Source organism: Paralichthys olivaceus, chromosome 9 (assembly GCF_024713975.1).
Source record: "Paralichthys olivaceus isolate ysfri-2021 chromosome 9, ASM2471397v2, whole genome shotgun sequence".
Lineage (NCBI taxonomy): Eukaryota > Metazoa > Chordata > Actinopteri > Pleuronectiformes > Paralichthyidae > Paralichthys > Paralichthys olivaceus.
The window spans coordinates 24,939,220-24,957,507 of NC_091101.1; the positions used below are offsets into that span (position 1 = coordinate 24,939,220).

General features: G+C 40.5%; 1 protein-coding gene across 2 annotated transcripts; it reads left to right on the forward strand.

Moving 5' to 3' along the window:
* Positions 1-12,057: 12,057 nt before the first annotated feature.
* tmem33 (transmembrane protein 33) lies at positions 12,058-17,498 on the forward strand. Of its 2 annotated transcripts, none has more exons than XM_020104423.2 (8): positions 12,058-12,193; positions 13,107-13,186; positions 14,103-14,197; positions 14,308-14,495; positions 15,161-15,228; positions 15,472-15,605; positions 15,809-15,892; positions 16,477-17,498. In XM_020104423.2, exons 2-8 carry the CDS (start codon positions 13,127-13,129, stop codon positions 16,604-16,606), a joined length of 759 nt encoding a protein of 252 aa, XP_019959982.1. In that variant the 5' UTR covers positions 12,058-12,193; positions 13,107-13,126; the 3' UTR covers positions 16,607-17,498. The 2 variants fall into 2 exon arrangements, with proteins under 2 accessions (XP_019959982.1, XP_019959983.1); XM_020104424.2 differs by having other exon boundaries at positions 12,159-12,543.
* The last annotated feature ends 790 nt before the right edge of the window (positions 17,499-18,288 follow it).

Here is an 18,288-nt window from a genome sequence, read left to right on the forward strand (position 1 = left end):
AGCTTAAACGGATTATCCAACAACAGAGCACCTCTCCTTCTCCCTCTCTTCCTCTCCCTCACTCCCCGTCTCTCCATGCACTCCTCATAGCCGTGGGTCCTCGGAGGCGGAGGGGCCCTATTGAGCGGGGCCCTGGCTCTCCACTAGCCAGGCTCTTTATTGAGGCGTCTATGGGGCTTTATGCTGCCAGTGCTCGGCCTTGCCCTCGCCATCATCAATCATCCTCGGCTCCAGGGCTGCTATCACTGCCCAGACAGGCGGCCAATCACAGGCCTTCCAGGAAGCTCTATAGGAGATGGAGAGGAGAAGCAGAGAGGAGGAAAAAACACAGGATCAGTTTGTTTCTGCTGCTGCCAGTCTCTCGTCCGATTTGATTGGCATCTCGTGTACCTTCTGGGTGCATGACAACACTGTGCAGATTGGCCTGTGTGGCATTTGATTAGATCATGAACTGAGAGTCTGAGTCATGAAAGCACATATAACCAGGTTAGAATAATAATTACAGTCGGCATTTGGCAGCAATAACAAAGCCTTTTTATGACAGATCTATAATAATCCGATAATGTTGGATTTTAGAAGAGGGGCTCGGTGTACAAATATTAAAGAACAACTATAAATCCCTGAGGGAATAAAGGAATATCGTGTTGCATCGAAGCAGATAAGGTCACTGTAAACCGACTGATGATGTAGAATAATGTGCGTTTATTTAAGCGAAAGTCAAATTAAAAAAGAAGAGGTGAATTTGTTCATGTTTAAAAATCTCACTCTTCTCTTTTTCATCAACCCTCAACAGCGTGTCCAATTTCTTCTCAAGCCTTAACTTTTTTAATAATGATTTTTTTTTCCCCCTCCGTTCTTTTCTCTTTTCTTTTTTGCTCCATCTCTCTTTCTCTCAACCCGCAGCCCTGAGCTCTCTCATCCTGCTCCAGGAGAAATAGGCGGAATCTGATTACAGACCTATTTTACAGCAGACGCTGGGGCGCAATAAAGGCAGAGAGAGAGAGAGAGCACGGAAACGGGACAGTGCCCATCAATTAGATCTCTATTAGCAGCCAATGCAGACCTCACCTCAGGAAACGCCGGGACCCTGAAATTAAACAATTCTTCAAGCACGACAAGGCAGACAACTCTGCTGTATGTTTAAAGGAAGAGGAGGAGGAGGAGGAGGAGGAAGAGGGGAACTATCCTGCAATAAAAACCATAAAAAATAAACTTAATGGGAAAAGAAATAAAAGCTAATATAAGGTCACTACTCACGACCGATTGCAGACTATAAATCTTTACTGTAATCACGTGTAAATGTTTTATTATTGTGATTTTGGATAGTTCAAAAATCAAAGGTCAAAAACATCAATAAAGGCGATTAGAGACAGTGTTCAAGCCTCGTGTCCGATTTTAAAAACCAATTCAAAGTGAAAATACAACGCGTTATATCATTATTATAGCAATTTAAGGTTTTTTTGTCCATCCGGTGCCATTAATCTCCAACTGTTGACCCCCTGACCTGAGGCGGGACAAAATGTCAATACTGGATAATCAGTGGCAGCATTAAGACCATTTAGAGAGGACATTTAGAGAGGACATCTTGAGAGGCGTGTGTGCAGAGTTTATTCTTTCAGGAAATTAAAAGTTTTACTTGGACATTTTATTCCGGCTCTGCTCCAACGAGGGGCCGCTGCGAGAGATTTGGTTTTTAGTCAATGGATGTGGTGTTTCCATGTTAACGTTTGTGGAACTGATACTGGATCAGCTTCCTGCAGTCCCAGGGACCTATCTGTTACAGCCTGTGACCTGGTAAGAATCACCAGTATTACTGCTGGGTGATCTGGGACCAGTAGCTCAGGAGGTGGTTTTCATGCTCTTGCAGTTGCAGCAGATGAGACGAAGGCACAAGTCTTATAATTCTGCAAATAGTGGAAAAGTGACAGTTGTGTCCACATGAGGTAATAATCCTCCTCCTAAGTGGCACATCTGGATTTCTGTTCACCCGAACAAAATAGACGTGAACCTGCAAATGTGGCCCAAATATCCCGAAACATATGTTGACCTTTTTAGCAAACGTGGTGGAATCTGGACGTGATCCTCTTGTGCTGAAATGTGAATATGGCCCAAATAGCACAAAACAAATGTGGGCCATCTTTGGCACCTTAGGTTGTGGTACCTTACACGTGGCCCAGAATCTGGCAAACGAGTGCCATCATCCCATTTGGTATCTGAGCCAAATCTGCACCAAAAACAATTCATCTATAGGGTTTTGGGAAAATGCAGTTGGTTTCACTGCTTAATGTTTCTGGTCGATTAATCCCTGTGCCTGATCTGACGCAGAGACCGTGCGTCTTCGCCTGGTTCTCACTCCTGTGGCACGTTTTTCTCCATTTGCTCAATCAAAGGATGGCCATTTATCATCGAGAGAGACAGCCTCGTATTTTTCTACCTTGCCCGTTCGGTTCCAGCACCAAATTCAGCATTTTTATGGAAAACTGCAGTCATTTTGATTGATGAAATCCAAAGATGTCCACAACAATCCGGGGGATCCCCAACTGTGGCGCACCGGCGGGGTGCTCCAGTGTTGTCATTGTTCCGCAGAAAGAAAGGAGCGCGTCCGGAGAACACCAGGGGAAAAAAATCACGAATTTCAGTTCAAAAGAGGCAGAAAAGCAGCGTTTCTTTACAGCCAGTGGGAAAGTGGAGGAAAACCTTTTTCCCACTTGCACACGAAAACAATACTTGCTCGGCTCTTTCCCTCTTGACGCATTCAGCTATAAAGCCACGGCCTAATAGAAACAGGCCAGAATAATGAATTGATTATTTTACTGTGAGGCTTGATGTTATTTGTGTTCTCGCCTCTGCAGCTGAATGGCTGCTGCAACAACATCCCCCTGCATTCATCCGATTTGCGCATACAGAGCCCGGCCTCATTGTGTGTCATGTCGCTGCGTAAAAGTAAAATAACTCTCCCTTAAAACTGATTTCAGAGCAGCTTTTATTTACCCGCGCTTGTCTTGTTTGCAGTGATTCATAATGTCACGAGAAATGTCACCTGTCTGGCCTAATTGGCACCTTCTGTTATTAATACCGGGAGTGCGGCTCCCTCTTGCACCAGCGCAAATCAGCCTATATTGCGTACTTAATACAGCGTCACCCAGAGGGAGATTCAATAAATCTCCCTTTAACGGCGTTTCCCCTCCAAACTCCTCCAGGCGGAGTGGAGGCCGTGTCAAGATTGCGATTGTGCGCCAGTGTTTAGGACCAGCTGCTCCCAGGACAGACAGGCCCTTGTCAATTAGGCGGTGACAAGCAGGTCCTCCGACTGCCTGCAGGCGCCCCGGCAGCCAGCAGTGTACAGTCCCCGCAATTAGTATCCATTTCTGTCGAGACCTCCTCGGAGCGCGCAGACACAGGGCGCGTAAATGGCCAAACATTGTCCGAATAACACCAAGAGCCACAGACGACGACGCGTAATGGGCCCGTGTTAACCGCGAGCACAGGGGAAACACAAACGTTTGAATTCAGGGAGAGCAGAAGATAAACCCGGGGTGGTTTCTCCAGTAAAGACGCACAAACCTCAAACCCATGGCTCCACTGATATTATCACTGATGGATGCACTTGGATAAAGAGGACGAATGATATTATAGATAGATACAGATACAGATACACTCACCTCTAAGACTGGGTCACCAGGTTCTAATGAAATCCTGCTGTCAGGTGTTTATCCTGTTGATGCTTTGGCTTTAATGAGCATCATGTCTGCAGGTAACAGATCAGAGGTTCTGACTTTAAAGAGTTCTGGTTGAGATCATCCTGAACTTCAGATTATCTGAACCAAGATCCAAACGTTAACCAGCACTTTCATCTGCAGATTAAAACCTTTTATTTATGACTCGTGGTAAACTACAGATCTTGGGGGTTCATGGTGCCACTGTTTACTAAAGAGCTGTTTATTAATGATTGTGATAAAATCCTGTTGGCAGGTGTTTATCCTGTTGATGCTTTTATCAGCAGACTGACATTAAAAGAGAATCACTAGTATTATTACTTTGAGAAATCATGTCGGCTGACACATCATTAATAAAGGGTTTGAATTTGTCATTTAAAAAAAAGAGGTTTAACAATTTCAGCTTCAGACCTGATAATTATTTACCTGCTCTGAATGACTTATTGAGAACTGCAGAATCATAAAGGGTTTAAACTAATCCCTTTATTAATTATAATAAATCATGGTTTAATTCTTTATAGAGCAGTTTACAAGAACAAATATGAGGTTGTTAAATGTTATTAAAGCATTAATATGGTGTTTTAATTGTCTTTTTAACCATTGAAATTGTTAATAAGGGAGAAAGAGCTCGTTTGTGGTCCAGATCATCTGCAGCACTTGACAGATGTAGTTTTTAAAGCCTCAATAAAGAATTCATTATTATACAGTGGCATCAACTTTTGATCTACAGTCACAAGAATCAAACTAAAGTTGGTGCCTCGATGCTGGGACCAAACGAGTCGGGTCCGATGAGAGAGTAAATAAATGTCAGGCCAGCTCTGTCACAACACTGACAGCCCATAGAAGGATGGCTCACCAAGCCCCTTTTGTAAGTGGTGTCACCACAAGCAGCTGGTGGTGGCATTCCCGGGCCTCGGACGCTGGCCTTTGGCCCCTGGGGGGTTGGACTCCGGACAGGGCGGTCCAGCAGTCTCCACAGCGCCGTGGTGGCTCAGGTCAGCGGGGCCAAGTTTCCAGCAGGAGAAGCTGGGGCAGAGTCGACGAACAAAACCCCCAGAGCTCGCCAGGCCAGTGGGATCATTAGTATGAGCGTTTGTTTAACTAATTAGCAAGCTGGGCAGCCAGAGGGAGGCTTGTATAGGCGACATGGACGTCATATATGGCAAAGGTATATGGGCATCCGTCAATGTGCGTCGACAGAGCATGAATGCAGAATGAGACTGAAGCCAGAAATCCAGTGAAGCTTGGATATGAAGCCTCAGAGCAGAGGGCATTAAAGGATCACTTCATAGTTCATCACAAGGATTATGATGCTCTGGATCCACGACATCCCTCTGGTTTCCAGCAAATTAAGCAGTCTGCAATAGTTTGGGGGAGCTGACTTCATGGGTTCGTGCACAATAGGTCGTTATTTTCCGGGGGGATAGATGATTCCGCAGGGTTCAAAGTACAGGATGGGGACAGGGCAGCTCACTGAAGTTCAAGAACAGTGCAAACAGCACATGCCAACAAAAGGAGCCACAGAGCATTCAGCTGCGGTGGAGCAGGAGAAGCTGGAGGGGGGGAGGAGGAGGGTCCCGCGTTAAATATGGGAAAGTTTGGGGAACGAGGTCAAGGGGTCAAGAAAAGTCAACAAGAGAGCAGTCTTGATGACAGAAGGAATTTAATATCAAAAATACATAAATCTTCAAGTGAGGGCAGGCGCATAATGGGCACAATGGAGGCGAGTGTTAGAGTCAACACAGATTTTGTTGTTGGTGATTAAATGGATCAGGCCAAGTTGTTAACATTTAACACAAAACGTTGGCACTAGAATAGAGGTTGAGCAGAATGGAAGGGGGAGCAGGGCAGCCATGACATGCAGACAGACAGCTCATGTGTTGGGACCGATCTGGCGCTTAACCTGGCACATTTCACGGATGTGCTTTTACGCACCAATGCTGTTTTGAAACAGAATCATCTTTAGTCCCATTTAAGCTTGAGTTTGACTCTGAAAGTAAATCATCTGTTGACATACGCGCCGCTGCACACTTGTCGTCCTTACATGTTGCTTATTGCGCTTTTACGCACGGATTTTACGCATTTTGTGAATGCACTGGCGACTAAACCAACTGCAGCTTGTTGAACCTCAGTGCCACCGCACGGATATCTTTCTTCTGGTTTAACGCAGAGATGAACCGTCCCACCCTGCAGTAAATAGGCCCACACTTGTCTCCACATCCCCTCTGACCACTGGACGCAGCTGAGAACTCTGTCTGACCTTCGCCCTCGCCCCTGCGAAGCCCTGCGAGTTCCCCGGCAGCCGCAGACAACTCTGAATTCCATAATTCTTCACGAAAAGGCACTATTAGGGAAAAATCCTTCCTTTTTGACAATTTAATAGTGCAAACTAATCATCTGGTTGACACGGGCCATTTATCTCCGTACACGCAGACAAAGACAAGGCCTTTTCCATAGGTTCGTCTGGAACCGAGGAGTCAGACCAGCCTCTATTTTGAGATCAAGTGCACAATAAAAGCATTGTGACTGCTTAATGGCTATGTTTGTGAAGCCACCCAAAACCCAGTTTATTAAATACATTTTTCCTTTTTTTATCTTTTTTGCAGAGAATGAAAAATACACCAACGTGGAGTCACTGCAGCAGAACCGGTTTTCAATGAGAAGCAGAAAGGTACAAAAATAAACTTAGTTTGGATTCTTAAAGCAATCAAAACACGAAACAAGAGAAAAAATGAGGAATAAAGATTAAAAAAAAAAAAAAAAAATGGGCGCTGCAAAATTGCTTAAACCCCCCCAAGTTATGAATTCGTTTCTGAATCAATTTAGCGGTGCAGGCATTTTCCAAACATCCTCTTGCGGGAGTAACAAGACAGGGAAATTGATCCGGTGAGACCTCACCTCTCCGTGCGCCTCAATAACAGAGACATCAGCCTCTCCCGACGACTGTGTAATTTTTAATATATATGCAATAAATGTTCAATTTGTTTCCAGAAATGACGGGAAATAATAACGTCAAATTTTAAAGCCATCCATTACAGCCCAACAATGCGCATGCATACTTAGTCCAACGCAGAGTGCTTTGATTAATTCCCGTTTTGATTGTGTTTGATAAAGCAATAACGTTACAGCGCACGATTTGTGGACCGTTTTTACCTCCTGCAAAACAAATATGATGGAGGCAGCTCATACGTTCATTCTACACAGGCTTGTGTTTTTTTTGTTTTTTTGTCCAGTTGGAGTCAAAGAGAGAATTAAACACACAAATTATCCAAATTACGAATGACGTGTAATCACAGCTGACACAAAAATATCCTCAGGCTCCACAGAAATCAAATTTTGATCTCAAATAATGGGATCTTAATGTTTACAAATTCATCAATTTCTAATTAGCTGATTTAGATGTTGACTTGTGGATTAGAAACTTAAGATGTTTCTAGTTTCCAGCAGATTATTATATCAGAGATGTTTCCAATGATTTAAAATATACAGGAAATGTGGATTGTTTCACTTTAACTCTCTGGAAGTGTGCGTATGAATTTTAAAGAGACAATCAGAGGTTTATATTTTTAAAGATCCAGTGAATAAAAAGGTCACGGTGACTTTTTACTCCCTCATCAGGCTGCTCATACAAACACGCAGCCTGTGTGTGTGCTCGGATGGAAACAGGTACAGCGGTGGGCCGGGGGTCTCGGATCCTGCACCCTGACACAAAGTGCATTAAGTTGGCTGATCTCTCTCAAAACCATTTGATTAATTCACTCCCATTCAAACCCGAGCGAGGAAGGAGTGGAGGGGACGTGACCAATGACATAATAGGCTTCTGTCAAACAGCCTTGCAAAACGCCCAGACCATTTGTGGTGACAATCCTGATGCCATCAGTTCCATTATAGGGCCCCATTCAGCCCAGAAACAAACATAGCTTTACTCCCCAAAAGAAGCGAGAAGTCTGTGTTCTGGTGGATTCTCTTTGCTTTGGGGACGTCACTAGTTTTTGTCTAAGGCATCAGATCATCTCCAGCCTTTAAATAATCGTTTCACCGAATCTCCCATGATATTTGTTTGATCTTACATTTTTAAAATCATCAACCTTTTCCTCGTGAAAAGATTTCCGTTTTGTTTTCGCACACATGCACAGAAGAGAAGAGGGTTTAGATTCGTATTAAATGGTTTCTGAGTCCATGCTGGAGCTCACAGTGAACTCGGTGGTGCTTCAATAACCTGGAGCCTTCGCTGTGAAATGGATGAACCTGCATGTGAGGAGAGCTGAGACCCACCTGCTCGAATCTGGTCACATGCATTTAAAATAAACAGAAATAGAAATATCATGTTCTGCACAAATCAAAGAAGTTGAAATAACCAAATAGTCAACATGTGGATTTTAGGTTTTTGGGGCATTTATCAGTTGTTTTTCCTTTTTACTGCAAAGTTAGATATCTGCCTGTTTGATTCTTCTTTCAAACTTGTGCCAAATGTAATTAGATCAATTTGCTTTTAATGTGCAGCTAAAGCCAGAGGAGCTAACCCCTGACTGTAATACCCATTAACTTTTAGATAAATGACAGTGACTTTGAAATAATGATTATAAAACAACTACAATAAGAATAATAATAATAATAATAGTAGTAGTAGTAAAGCATCAAGTGAAGAACATTCAGTTTTTTAAAATTGTTCCTTATATTTTTGTCAGAAAAGAGCAGCGTGGATGTTTTTATTCATTTCATTAATTTATCTTAATTCATTCCTCCCGTTTCTTTCTATTGTTTTTCTCTTTTTTTCTTCAAAGCCCCAAACAACAATGAGGACACAAACATCTGAAAAAGACTTTTCTAATGATCCACATCATGAAATCCTCCTGATCAGGTTGTGAAACGCCTCCTTCTATAAAAACTACAAAGACATAAAAGCCCGTGGATATTGTCTCTTCGACCGGTTTGGCTGAAATCCACCGTGTCCTTTTCTTCCTCCACATCAAACTCATCCTTTCTTCCCGTCGTCTTCCTCGCTTGTCCCGATTTTCCTCCCCTTCCACCGCCTGTTTGTTTTGGCCCAATAGACTTTTACAAGCGTTTATTTCTGTTCTTTTCTTTTCTCTTCACTCACTTTTCTTTTTCTGCCTTTTGAAAACCGTTGATGCAGAAGCTTTGAGGGAAAAGACTGAAGGAGGAACAGAGTGCGCTCAGGACGAAAACCTCTTCATTTAAACCCGTGTAAGAAAGCGAAGGGTAAAATGATTTATTATTGTTATTATACCTTAGGTGAGCTAGTTTACCTGTTGATATTATTCATAATATTATCATCATATCGAAAGCTGTTGTACTCCATATATTATTTAAAAATAATAATAACAGCAATACAAATACAATATATAATTACTATAAATAATCTATTTTACAGAAATTAGTATAACCATGATACTCGAGACTTTGAATTTATTTAATTTGTTAACATGCTATTCATTTTGTTTAATATTTACTTTTTTCAATATAAAGTTATATATATATATATATTTATAAAGCTGTTTTTAATTATTTATATTATCTTTTAAGCAGCTGTAACCTGAGAAGAAGAAATTCTCCTCAATTCTGCCAAATTTTTTAAATGTCTGAAGAAAGAAAAATAAAACGCTGGTGTTTATATCACATAATAATCACTGATGTGTGCATATCAATTATAAGATAAGATTAAAAAATGCTTTTCTTCTGACGTGTGTTATTTCAGGTTTCAACAAATGGGATCTTCCTTCCGAGAGAAAACGTATTTTAAAATGAATACAAGCGACGGTTGTCCTGCAGTCTTCCTTCAGTAACAGGTTCAGCTCTTTGTGTGAATCTTTAACATCGTGTTCCTCCAAGAAAACATCTGTATTTGAATCTCCTCGCAGCTCTGAGGGTTTACATCTGTCTGACAAACGCGGCGCAGCTTCTGTCGCTGCTTCCTCGGGATCTCGGCCAAATTAAAAGTCGGGCAGAAAATGTTGTCTCATTTAAATTCTCACCTTGAGCTCTCTGGTGACTGTTAATGGTCCGAGAGGAGCTGACGCTTAAAAAACCATCAAGGTCTGTTCCCAGGGAGCTACAGGCTGTGGAACTCTCTCACGCAGCAGATTACAGGAAGAAAATACAAGAAAATAAAAACATAGATGAGTGAAACATAGAAAACACATGCACTCCGCAGCCTTACCTACTCTGTGTGCTGAGCTGAGTCTCCGCAGTTTAATTACTAATCATTTCCACACCGCAGATAGTGTCAAAAACTCTGCGACTATTTCTCAGAGGTTTCCCTTTAACAAGTGGAAACTTAGTGTCCTCCTGCACCATTTTATACATGATGAGCCGTCAGTAATGGGATTATTAAACAAAAACGTTTCAGGCGCTGGCGTTAACCTTTTTTAATGCCTAATTAGGTTTTGCAAAGAAATAATTAGATTCTACAGTGCTTACACTGCCTATATTTTCAAATGGCATCTGCAGCAAACACAGCGGCCCCGCGACACTCCTGCGGATAATCTGCGGATAGATGCGCCGCAGTGGAAGTCAGATGTAAGGTTTTAAAACATGTCGGGAAACGAATAAGGTAAGTTAAAGGTAAAAGAATTATCTCACGCAGGCTGCACGCCAAAACTGCGCCAGGGCCGTTCCCTTGGTGGAGTGCGCCCTCCTGTGGCAGTCTGAAGAACATTTGAAGTGAATAAAAGCAGAAGATCGTTTGGATAAAATCAAAATCAAAGATATAAATACTCAATTCTGTTTTTTTTGTTTTTTTAAAGTTGAGGCTTAAGATAGAAAAAGGCCGAATACTCTGCAGCCATGGAATATACTTCTTCAACAGATGGATGTGGGCGTTGACCTTGGCGCAGGCGCACTCTGCACTTCTCTTCTTCTTCCTCCTGTTTTCAGATGAGGTGATGAAATCATTGGCTGCAGACTGGAGCACAACACGTGGAAGATCTCCGTGGAAATCAAAGCGCATCTTGGATCTGGATCATGGAGGAGACTCACGTGTTCCTCTTGTGGGATTCATCCCTGTAACATCCTGCTAAATAAGACCAGACAGCAACGTTCACTGCGTTTACTTCAGTGTGGTGTTAAGTTTCTGGAAACACTGGAACAAATGTCCGCATGTGTTTTCATACCTGTGGATGTGTAACGTTTTATTATCGTGTTTCCAGCCCACACCTCTCCTCTGCATTGTGTCACTTCTTTCTTTTATTTTTATTCTATGTGGATCTATGAGTTTGCAATAAAGCCAGACAACAACTCTCTTAACTCAGTCGTCATATGTGTACATGTTTTAATAATAGTTATTATATTCAGTTACATTTTCATAGTGATGCCTCCCACTGTAAGTCTGTGTATTTCTGTCCTGTTATTTTGTCTGATTTATAAACAAACATTGGTGTTAACTACCTATCCATCCATCATCCATCCATCTATCTATCAATCCATCTGTACATCCTTCTATACATTCAGTTAGACATCTATCTATATGTCCAGCTATACATCTATACATCTGTACATCTATAAATCTATATATACAGTTATCTATACATCTGTACATCTATATTTCTATACATCCATCTATAAATCTATATATACATTTATCTATACATCTATAAATCTATATATACATCCATCTATACATCTGTCTATACATCTATACATCTGTGCACCTATAAATATATATATACATCCATCGATACATCTATAAATCTGTTCATCTATAAATCTATCTTTCCATCTATCTATCAATCAATCTATCCATCAGTACATCCATCTATACATTCATCTAGACATCTATCTATATGTCCAGCTATACATCTAGACATCTATATATCTAAACATCCATCTGTGCATCTATAAATCTATATATACATCTATATATACATCTGTACATCTTTATATCTATAAATCTATATATAAATCTATATATACATCTATCTTTCCATCTATCTATCAATCCATCTATACATTCATCTAGACATCTATATATATACAGTTATCTATACATCTGTACATCTATAAATCTATATATAAATCTATATAAACATCTATATATACATCTGTATATAAATCTATATATAAATCTATATATAAATCTATATATACATCTATATATAAATCTATATAAACATCTATATATACATCTGTATATAAATCTATATATAAATCTATATATAAATCTATATATAATTCTATATATATAAATCTATATATACATCTGTATATAAATCTATATATAAATCTATCTATACATCTATCTTTCTATCCAGATGTGTTGTTTTTGTTATTGTCCACTAGAGGGAGCGCCGTGGCCTTTGGGGGAGACGGCTCTACAAATCTCGCGATATCTCCCTCTGTTCCCGCAGCGGAAGGTCAGCTGACCTCCATCCTGTCACTGGAAGCTAACAGTCCCTGTATCGTGAGTTAGCCTGGTGTTAGCCCGGCTCGGTACGGAACGTCTCGTCACACTAACCCCGGTGAGTGACCCTTCTTCTGGAACACAGCAGCCAGGAGCAGCGGCTGTCCGCCTCCTTTAGAAACACCCGCGACACGGGACGTCGTTAGAGAAGCCACGGAGAAGCGAGAGGCCGTGGGAAGCTAACGTTAGCTCGCATGCTAGTAACGATGGAAACAGAATATTCTGGAGTCACCTGCTGTGTTAGCCGCTAACAGCGTTAGCATCCATTCAATAGATCCAGGAAAACCAACGTGTCCGGTTACAAACACAACGCGTCGCACGAAGCAAGAAGTCGGTGGATTCCATTATTCTACATTTAATTAAATAACGTCAACGTTGATTTTTACTCAGACCAACATCTGAGGCTAGGTGAGCTAATGTAGCTACATCCCCATCACTGCACGCAGCAGTGAGTGAATTAAAATTCCTGATTATTTGGATGAAAATCTTTAAAAAAGGGTTTTTTTCGTTTAAAAAAGGTGAAATCTGGAATGTGTTCTTTCACCTCCATTGAGAGAAATGTTAGTTTTAACCATCAGACCTGCAGGAGACCAGCACCACCTCAAGCTCTTCTATATTTATATATATATATATATATATGTGTGTGTGTGTGTGTGTGTGTGTGTGTGTTTGTTGCACTGCTGTGTGACTTCATTATAAATCTATACATCATTTATTTTAATCTATTCCAAAGATGAGATGCTTCTCTGTTAAAGAAACTCAACAGATTCTGACTCTGATAACAGAAGAGCTATTAATTGCATGAGATTGGTTATTTATAACCCACATGAATTAAAATTGGCTAATTGTTCAACCTCATTAAATCAATCATTAATTGTTTTCAGCGTTATTATCACAGATACAGGTGATGGAAGTATGAACTCTTGTTTGTGTGTTGTCACTATTGCTTTGTAATGTGTACTTTTCTACAGAAACACACACACTCCCAAAGATGGCTGACACAAACCAACAAAGCCCCCCTCCTCCTCCCCCTCCCCAGTTAGGACCTGTGGTAAGTTCACTGTGTGCTTGCAGCTGTTTGTCACATTTAAATGTTCGATTTACACATTTAAAGATACTTGTCAGGGTAAATTATTTGTGTTGTGTTCCTCTTTCCCTGTTCCTCTGTTTACATCACATCACACACTGTTTAGTTGCTTTTATGAAGCCGGTGTTTTCAGAGATTTACCCGTAGGTGCATATCTGGACTTTGACTGTGCCTGTAACACTGTTATTAGAGTCAGATTGTTAAAACTGCTCCTGCCATACTCTGCTTTTTAAGTGTGTACTCACAGTATGTTTGATAAAGGTAAACAAGATTGCACATCTTGTCATTGTGAGTTTAACTGACATCATCAATCCAGAATGTCTTAATGATGGGATACAGTGCAGGTATTTTTTGTGTCCACTTAATACAAACACACAGTTTCCTTTCTATAAAAAAAGTCAGAGTGTACTCACCACAGTTCTTATGATTCATGTGAATTTTTATGTCAGTGTATGTGTAACCCGTTTTGAAATGTTAAGAAAGTCGATCTTTTGCACTGTCAGCTGACGGAGAAGTTCTTTAATGAGATACAGCTGCATCTCATGACCTCTGATGAAAGGGTGGAAGAATTCAGTCTAAGATTAAATTAAGTTGTTGTTTCATTTTGTCGGGTTTATTGTGAGAGTTGAGTGAACCAGACGTAACCATCAATGAATATGTTTTCAGTACACATGAAAAAACTGAAACCATCTCGTGTCATTTCAAAAATCTAAATGATAAAACATATATGAGCTGAAATAAGCAATCCAGCACTCTGAGACACACCGAACATCCTTCACACATGTTTGTTTATAACAAGTGATGGAGCAGGTTCAACTCTTAGCATCACATTACCGCTCTACATATATGTCCCTGAATCACGTATTTCTTTTTTCCTCAGCAATTTTTAATGAGCAACAAGCTTGAAACTGCGATGTGGCTGTCACGACTCTTCACCGTCTACTGCTCCGTAATGTTTATTCTACCAGTTTTGGGGTGAGTGAACTTACTGTTTCTGTAATAGCGTACCAACATCATAAAGACAGTTTGATGACCTGACACTGCTTATGCCTCACTCTCATTCCCTTCTTGCGTGTGTTTTTCAGACCCTATGCAGCAGCAAACTTCTATCAGAGAGCTTTGTTGGCGAACGCCCTCACCAGCGCTCTTCGCCTGCATCAAAGACTTCCACGCTTCCAGCTGAGCAGAGAGTTCCTGGCACAGGCTCTTCAAGAGGACAGCTGCCATTACCTGCTCTACTCACTCATCCTGGTCAACTCCTACCCCATCACAAGTATCCTTTCACCTGGAAATACACAGAAAATGACACATGCACTTGGTTAACTTAGCGAAATCATGTGAATAAAAGACAGTTTGATTGGAGGTTTCTATGGACTGAGACTGTATGACGATGGTCCTTCTGTTAAAGGTTTATATAGATGTATTGCATTGTTACTTAAGATGCAGCTACATTTTTAAACTGAGCTAGTGTGTGGCAGTTTCTTTGTTTTAAAGAAATATAAATTTTTGTCTGCCCGTTGGTCACTGTCACTTTGTCACATCCAAAAACAACTCAGGAAGCAGCTGAAATTAGCAGTTTCCAAAATAAGAAATCTGGTTACAGATCTGCTGCGCAAACATGTGGATTTACGCTGCTTTTTCTGATTACTTGCGTAACCAGATTTCTCTGAGTAATCTGGTTACTGAAGTGAATTAAAACTCAGCGATTGCAATAACATGGCTGCTCTCTCCACATTTAGTGGATGCTCAGAATACCACATGACAGTACATGGTATATTACATTGAGGCTTTCAGAAGGATTTGCCAAATTGCGCATGCTTCAATTTCTCAGGATTTCACCCATCAAAGAAAAATGTGATTCACCATAACTAACAATCATGCAGCCACAGAAACTATTTTGTGTTGTTCGCTCTGTTTTTCTTTAACTCTTGTGTCCAGTGAGCATTTTCCCAGTCTTCCTCTTCTCCTTGCTTCATGCAACTACCTACACAAAGAAAGTGCTGGATGTGAGTATAATGCTGTTTATTAAAATGTCTTGACAGAAAGCTGCTCGCTGAATATTATTGAACACCCGGGGGGGACATTACCACCAGCCAAATGGTGTTTTAATTATCTACTCAATCAAATGGTCATTGCTCAGGGACCCAATTCCACCTAAAAATCTAATAAAAAGGGATGATTGATAATGTAATTTCTTTACCTTCACCTCCCTGTATCAGTAAACACTGACTCTGTTATTTCTCTCTCAGTCCGTTGGCCCCAACAGCTTGATGTTCATCAGAAACCTCCTGGACAAACTAACAGCCAATCAGCAGAACATCCTCAAGTTCATCGCCTGCAATGAGATCTTCTTGATGCCAGCCACTGTCTTCATGCTTTTCAGGTATTTGCTCACAACTGAAGTTGAAAAGTAATTTATTGTCACGAGATATTCTGCTTGTATGTGCACTTTTCCCTGTTATTGCACTGAAGAGAAATATTCACAACATTTTATTATTCATGTTATTGTCTATTGTTGGATTATTGAACGATCCATTGTGTAATGTCAGTTTTGTTTTATTCATGTCTTTCATTTCTTTTCAACAGTGGCCAGGGAAGCTTGCTTCTACCTTTCATTTACTACAGATTTCTCACTCTCCGCTACACATCCAGAAGAAACCCATACTGCCGGTAAGATCTTATAATAGAATATTATCATGACATCTCATGGTAATGACGATATTCAGCGTCCAGGTTGAAGAGTGTAAAACTCCTGCTAATCTGTTATCATTTGGCAGGAAAGGTTTAAACAACAGGGAAGAGTTAACCTTGCATGTATGGGATCCAATAATGTGGCTGTACTGCTTTTATCGTCCAACATCTCAGATACAGTACAGCTGAAAAGTTGACAGGAGATTTCAGTACAGAATTGTCCGACACGTACATTTAGTCCATGAGGACGCACTGTTCATTTTCAAACTGTCAGATCCAGTATTGGTCAGACTGACATTATAAACTGTGCACTGCTGGGGAAACATGCAGACATGTAGTCGGCCAATAATTCAAGAGAACAAGAAGAGAGAGCAGAGATGTCTGCTGGAAATCAGACTTGACTCCTATTGAAAAATAAGCAAATGTGTCATTTACTTAAATGTTTCTCTGTCATTTAAATTAAATGTACTTGACATCGGAGTGATGTGATCAGATGAAACTAATGACAAACCTCAGTTTAATTATCAGAGTTGAGTAATAAAACATTGTCTTTCCACTTCCAGCACCTTGTTCACAGAGCTGCGGATTCTTCTGGAGCATTTCATCATGAAGCCTGCCTGTCCCGCCTTCTTCAGGAGGATGTGCCTCAGCAGTATCGCCTTCATCAGCCGCCTCGCCCCCACGGGTGTCTGATCACACCACGTCAAAGTCGTGTTTTCTTTCTATTTGTTTTTTTTTTTTCACCATTTAGGATGTGACTTAAACACTGATGGGGACAGACAATGCCATCAGCAGAAGGAACTGTTTTCTGAATGTCAGCTTTACAGTCTGTGCTCCAACCTGTCTGTATATTTGAGTGCAGTTGAAGAGCAGCCAGTAGTGCACTGAAGTCTCACGGTGATATTTCTTTTCCCATCCTCCTAATGTGACCTCATTCAAGCAGTGGACACCCCTCACCTTGTTGCGTTCACTGAACGAAGCACAGGAAACATCAGCTGTGTTCTCTCTTTATCAGCTGTTATTGTTCGTTCCTATCTTGTCCTTATTTATTCATGAAAATTGCTTATCCTGTGATCAAACATTAACATTCAGAGATTAATAAGTTAATTGAAAATGATTCTTACACATAATTCTAACTGTTCTTTTTCTTAAAAAGGTGGGTGATGTTTGTTGTCTAATTTCTTTTTATGTGCAAATCATCTGATGTTGTCTTAATGCCTGACTTATGTTTTCTATCAATGCCATCAACTTATATTTTAACAACATGCAGGATCTTTGTAGGTATGATGTCAAAATGAGGAGCGAGACATCTGCTGTATTTTATAGAATATTTTAAGGTACCAGATACTTTTGTGTGTGAAATGAATTGCACAATGCATGTCGTGTGAATGGCTGCATTCTGACCTTGTTTCTCGGTTTAACATTTGTTCATTTATTCGTTGCTATTGTAGATTTCTTGCTGATTATGTCCACGGTTTATTTTTTTCTTCCATGTTAAATGTTTATTTGCCTACAGACAAACCACATTTTTATTATGACGAGAATGAATTGATCTCTTATTAAACCAATAAAATATTAAAGTATAGTCATGTGCGTTTGTGGTTATTAAATGGACTGTGTCCTGGTAGGTCCTCATAGGGGTTGAGTATTTTGTCCAAGAACACTTCTTTGTGTTGTGTTGAGGCAGGAATCTCCTGAGCCACACTCCCAGCACTTTTTTTCCATCTTTCTATGAATGTTTGAGGCCTAAACATGCTCAAAAACTCAGAAACTCTAAACTAAGGCACCAATCCGAAGATATCCTCTCTTCTTAGCGCATACGAGTGAGAGACTTTATTTTGCTGTTCTAGACTCTTATTTTTGACAGACGATGGCTTCTTTAGAGTAAAATGTCGCCCACAAAATGCTCAAAAGACATTTTCCACAGGCAGAAAACATGTTCATGGATCTGTGGTTTGTCTACACTGAACATTCTTGTAGTACATTAACTCTGGTGTCACACTTGACTTCATTCTTCAAGTGAAATTCTGTCACAGCCCTCAGAGTGTGAAGAAAGTCTGTGAGTGAGACACATGAAACAAAATTCAGTGCTTTAATATTCAGTGTTTCATTTTCACCGTCTTCCTCTTCACCGTGTTGGTGGTGAAGTGGAAGAAAGAAAGATCTTCACCTCTGTTACTGTAAAACTGAATGTGATGTCAGCTCTGTCTCTTCAGTGGTTTTTTGTTTTAACTCTTGTTGAGGGTTAAGACCAGAGGATGTCGCACCTTGTTAACATCTATGAGACAAACTGTGATCTGTGAATGAGTTCCATACAAATAAAAAGAGATGATTGACTGATTGAATGTCTGTTTCCCAGTTTCAAACTCTAACTG

Bases quoted from the DNA above. Each gene is read 5' to 3' on its own strand.
- tmem33 (XM_020104423.2), top strand. From the start codon at position 13,127: ATGGCTGACACAAACCAACAAAGCCCCCCTCCTCCTCCCCCTCCCCAG. The intron at 13,187-14,102 runs GTAAGTTCACTG...TTTTTTCCTCAG, and splicing joins CTCCCCAGTTAGGACCTGTG to CAATTTTTAATGAGCAACAA. The intron at 14,496-15,160 runs GTATCCTTTCAC...TCTTGTGTCCAG, and splicing joins CAACTCCTACCCCATCACAA to TGAGCATTTTCCCAGTCTTC.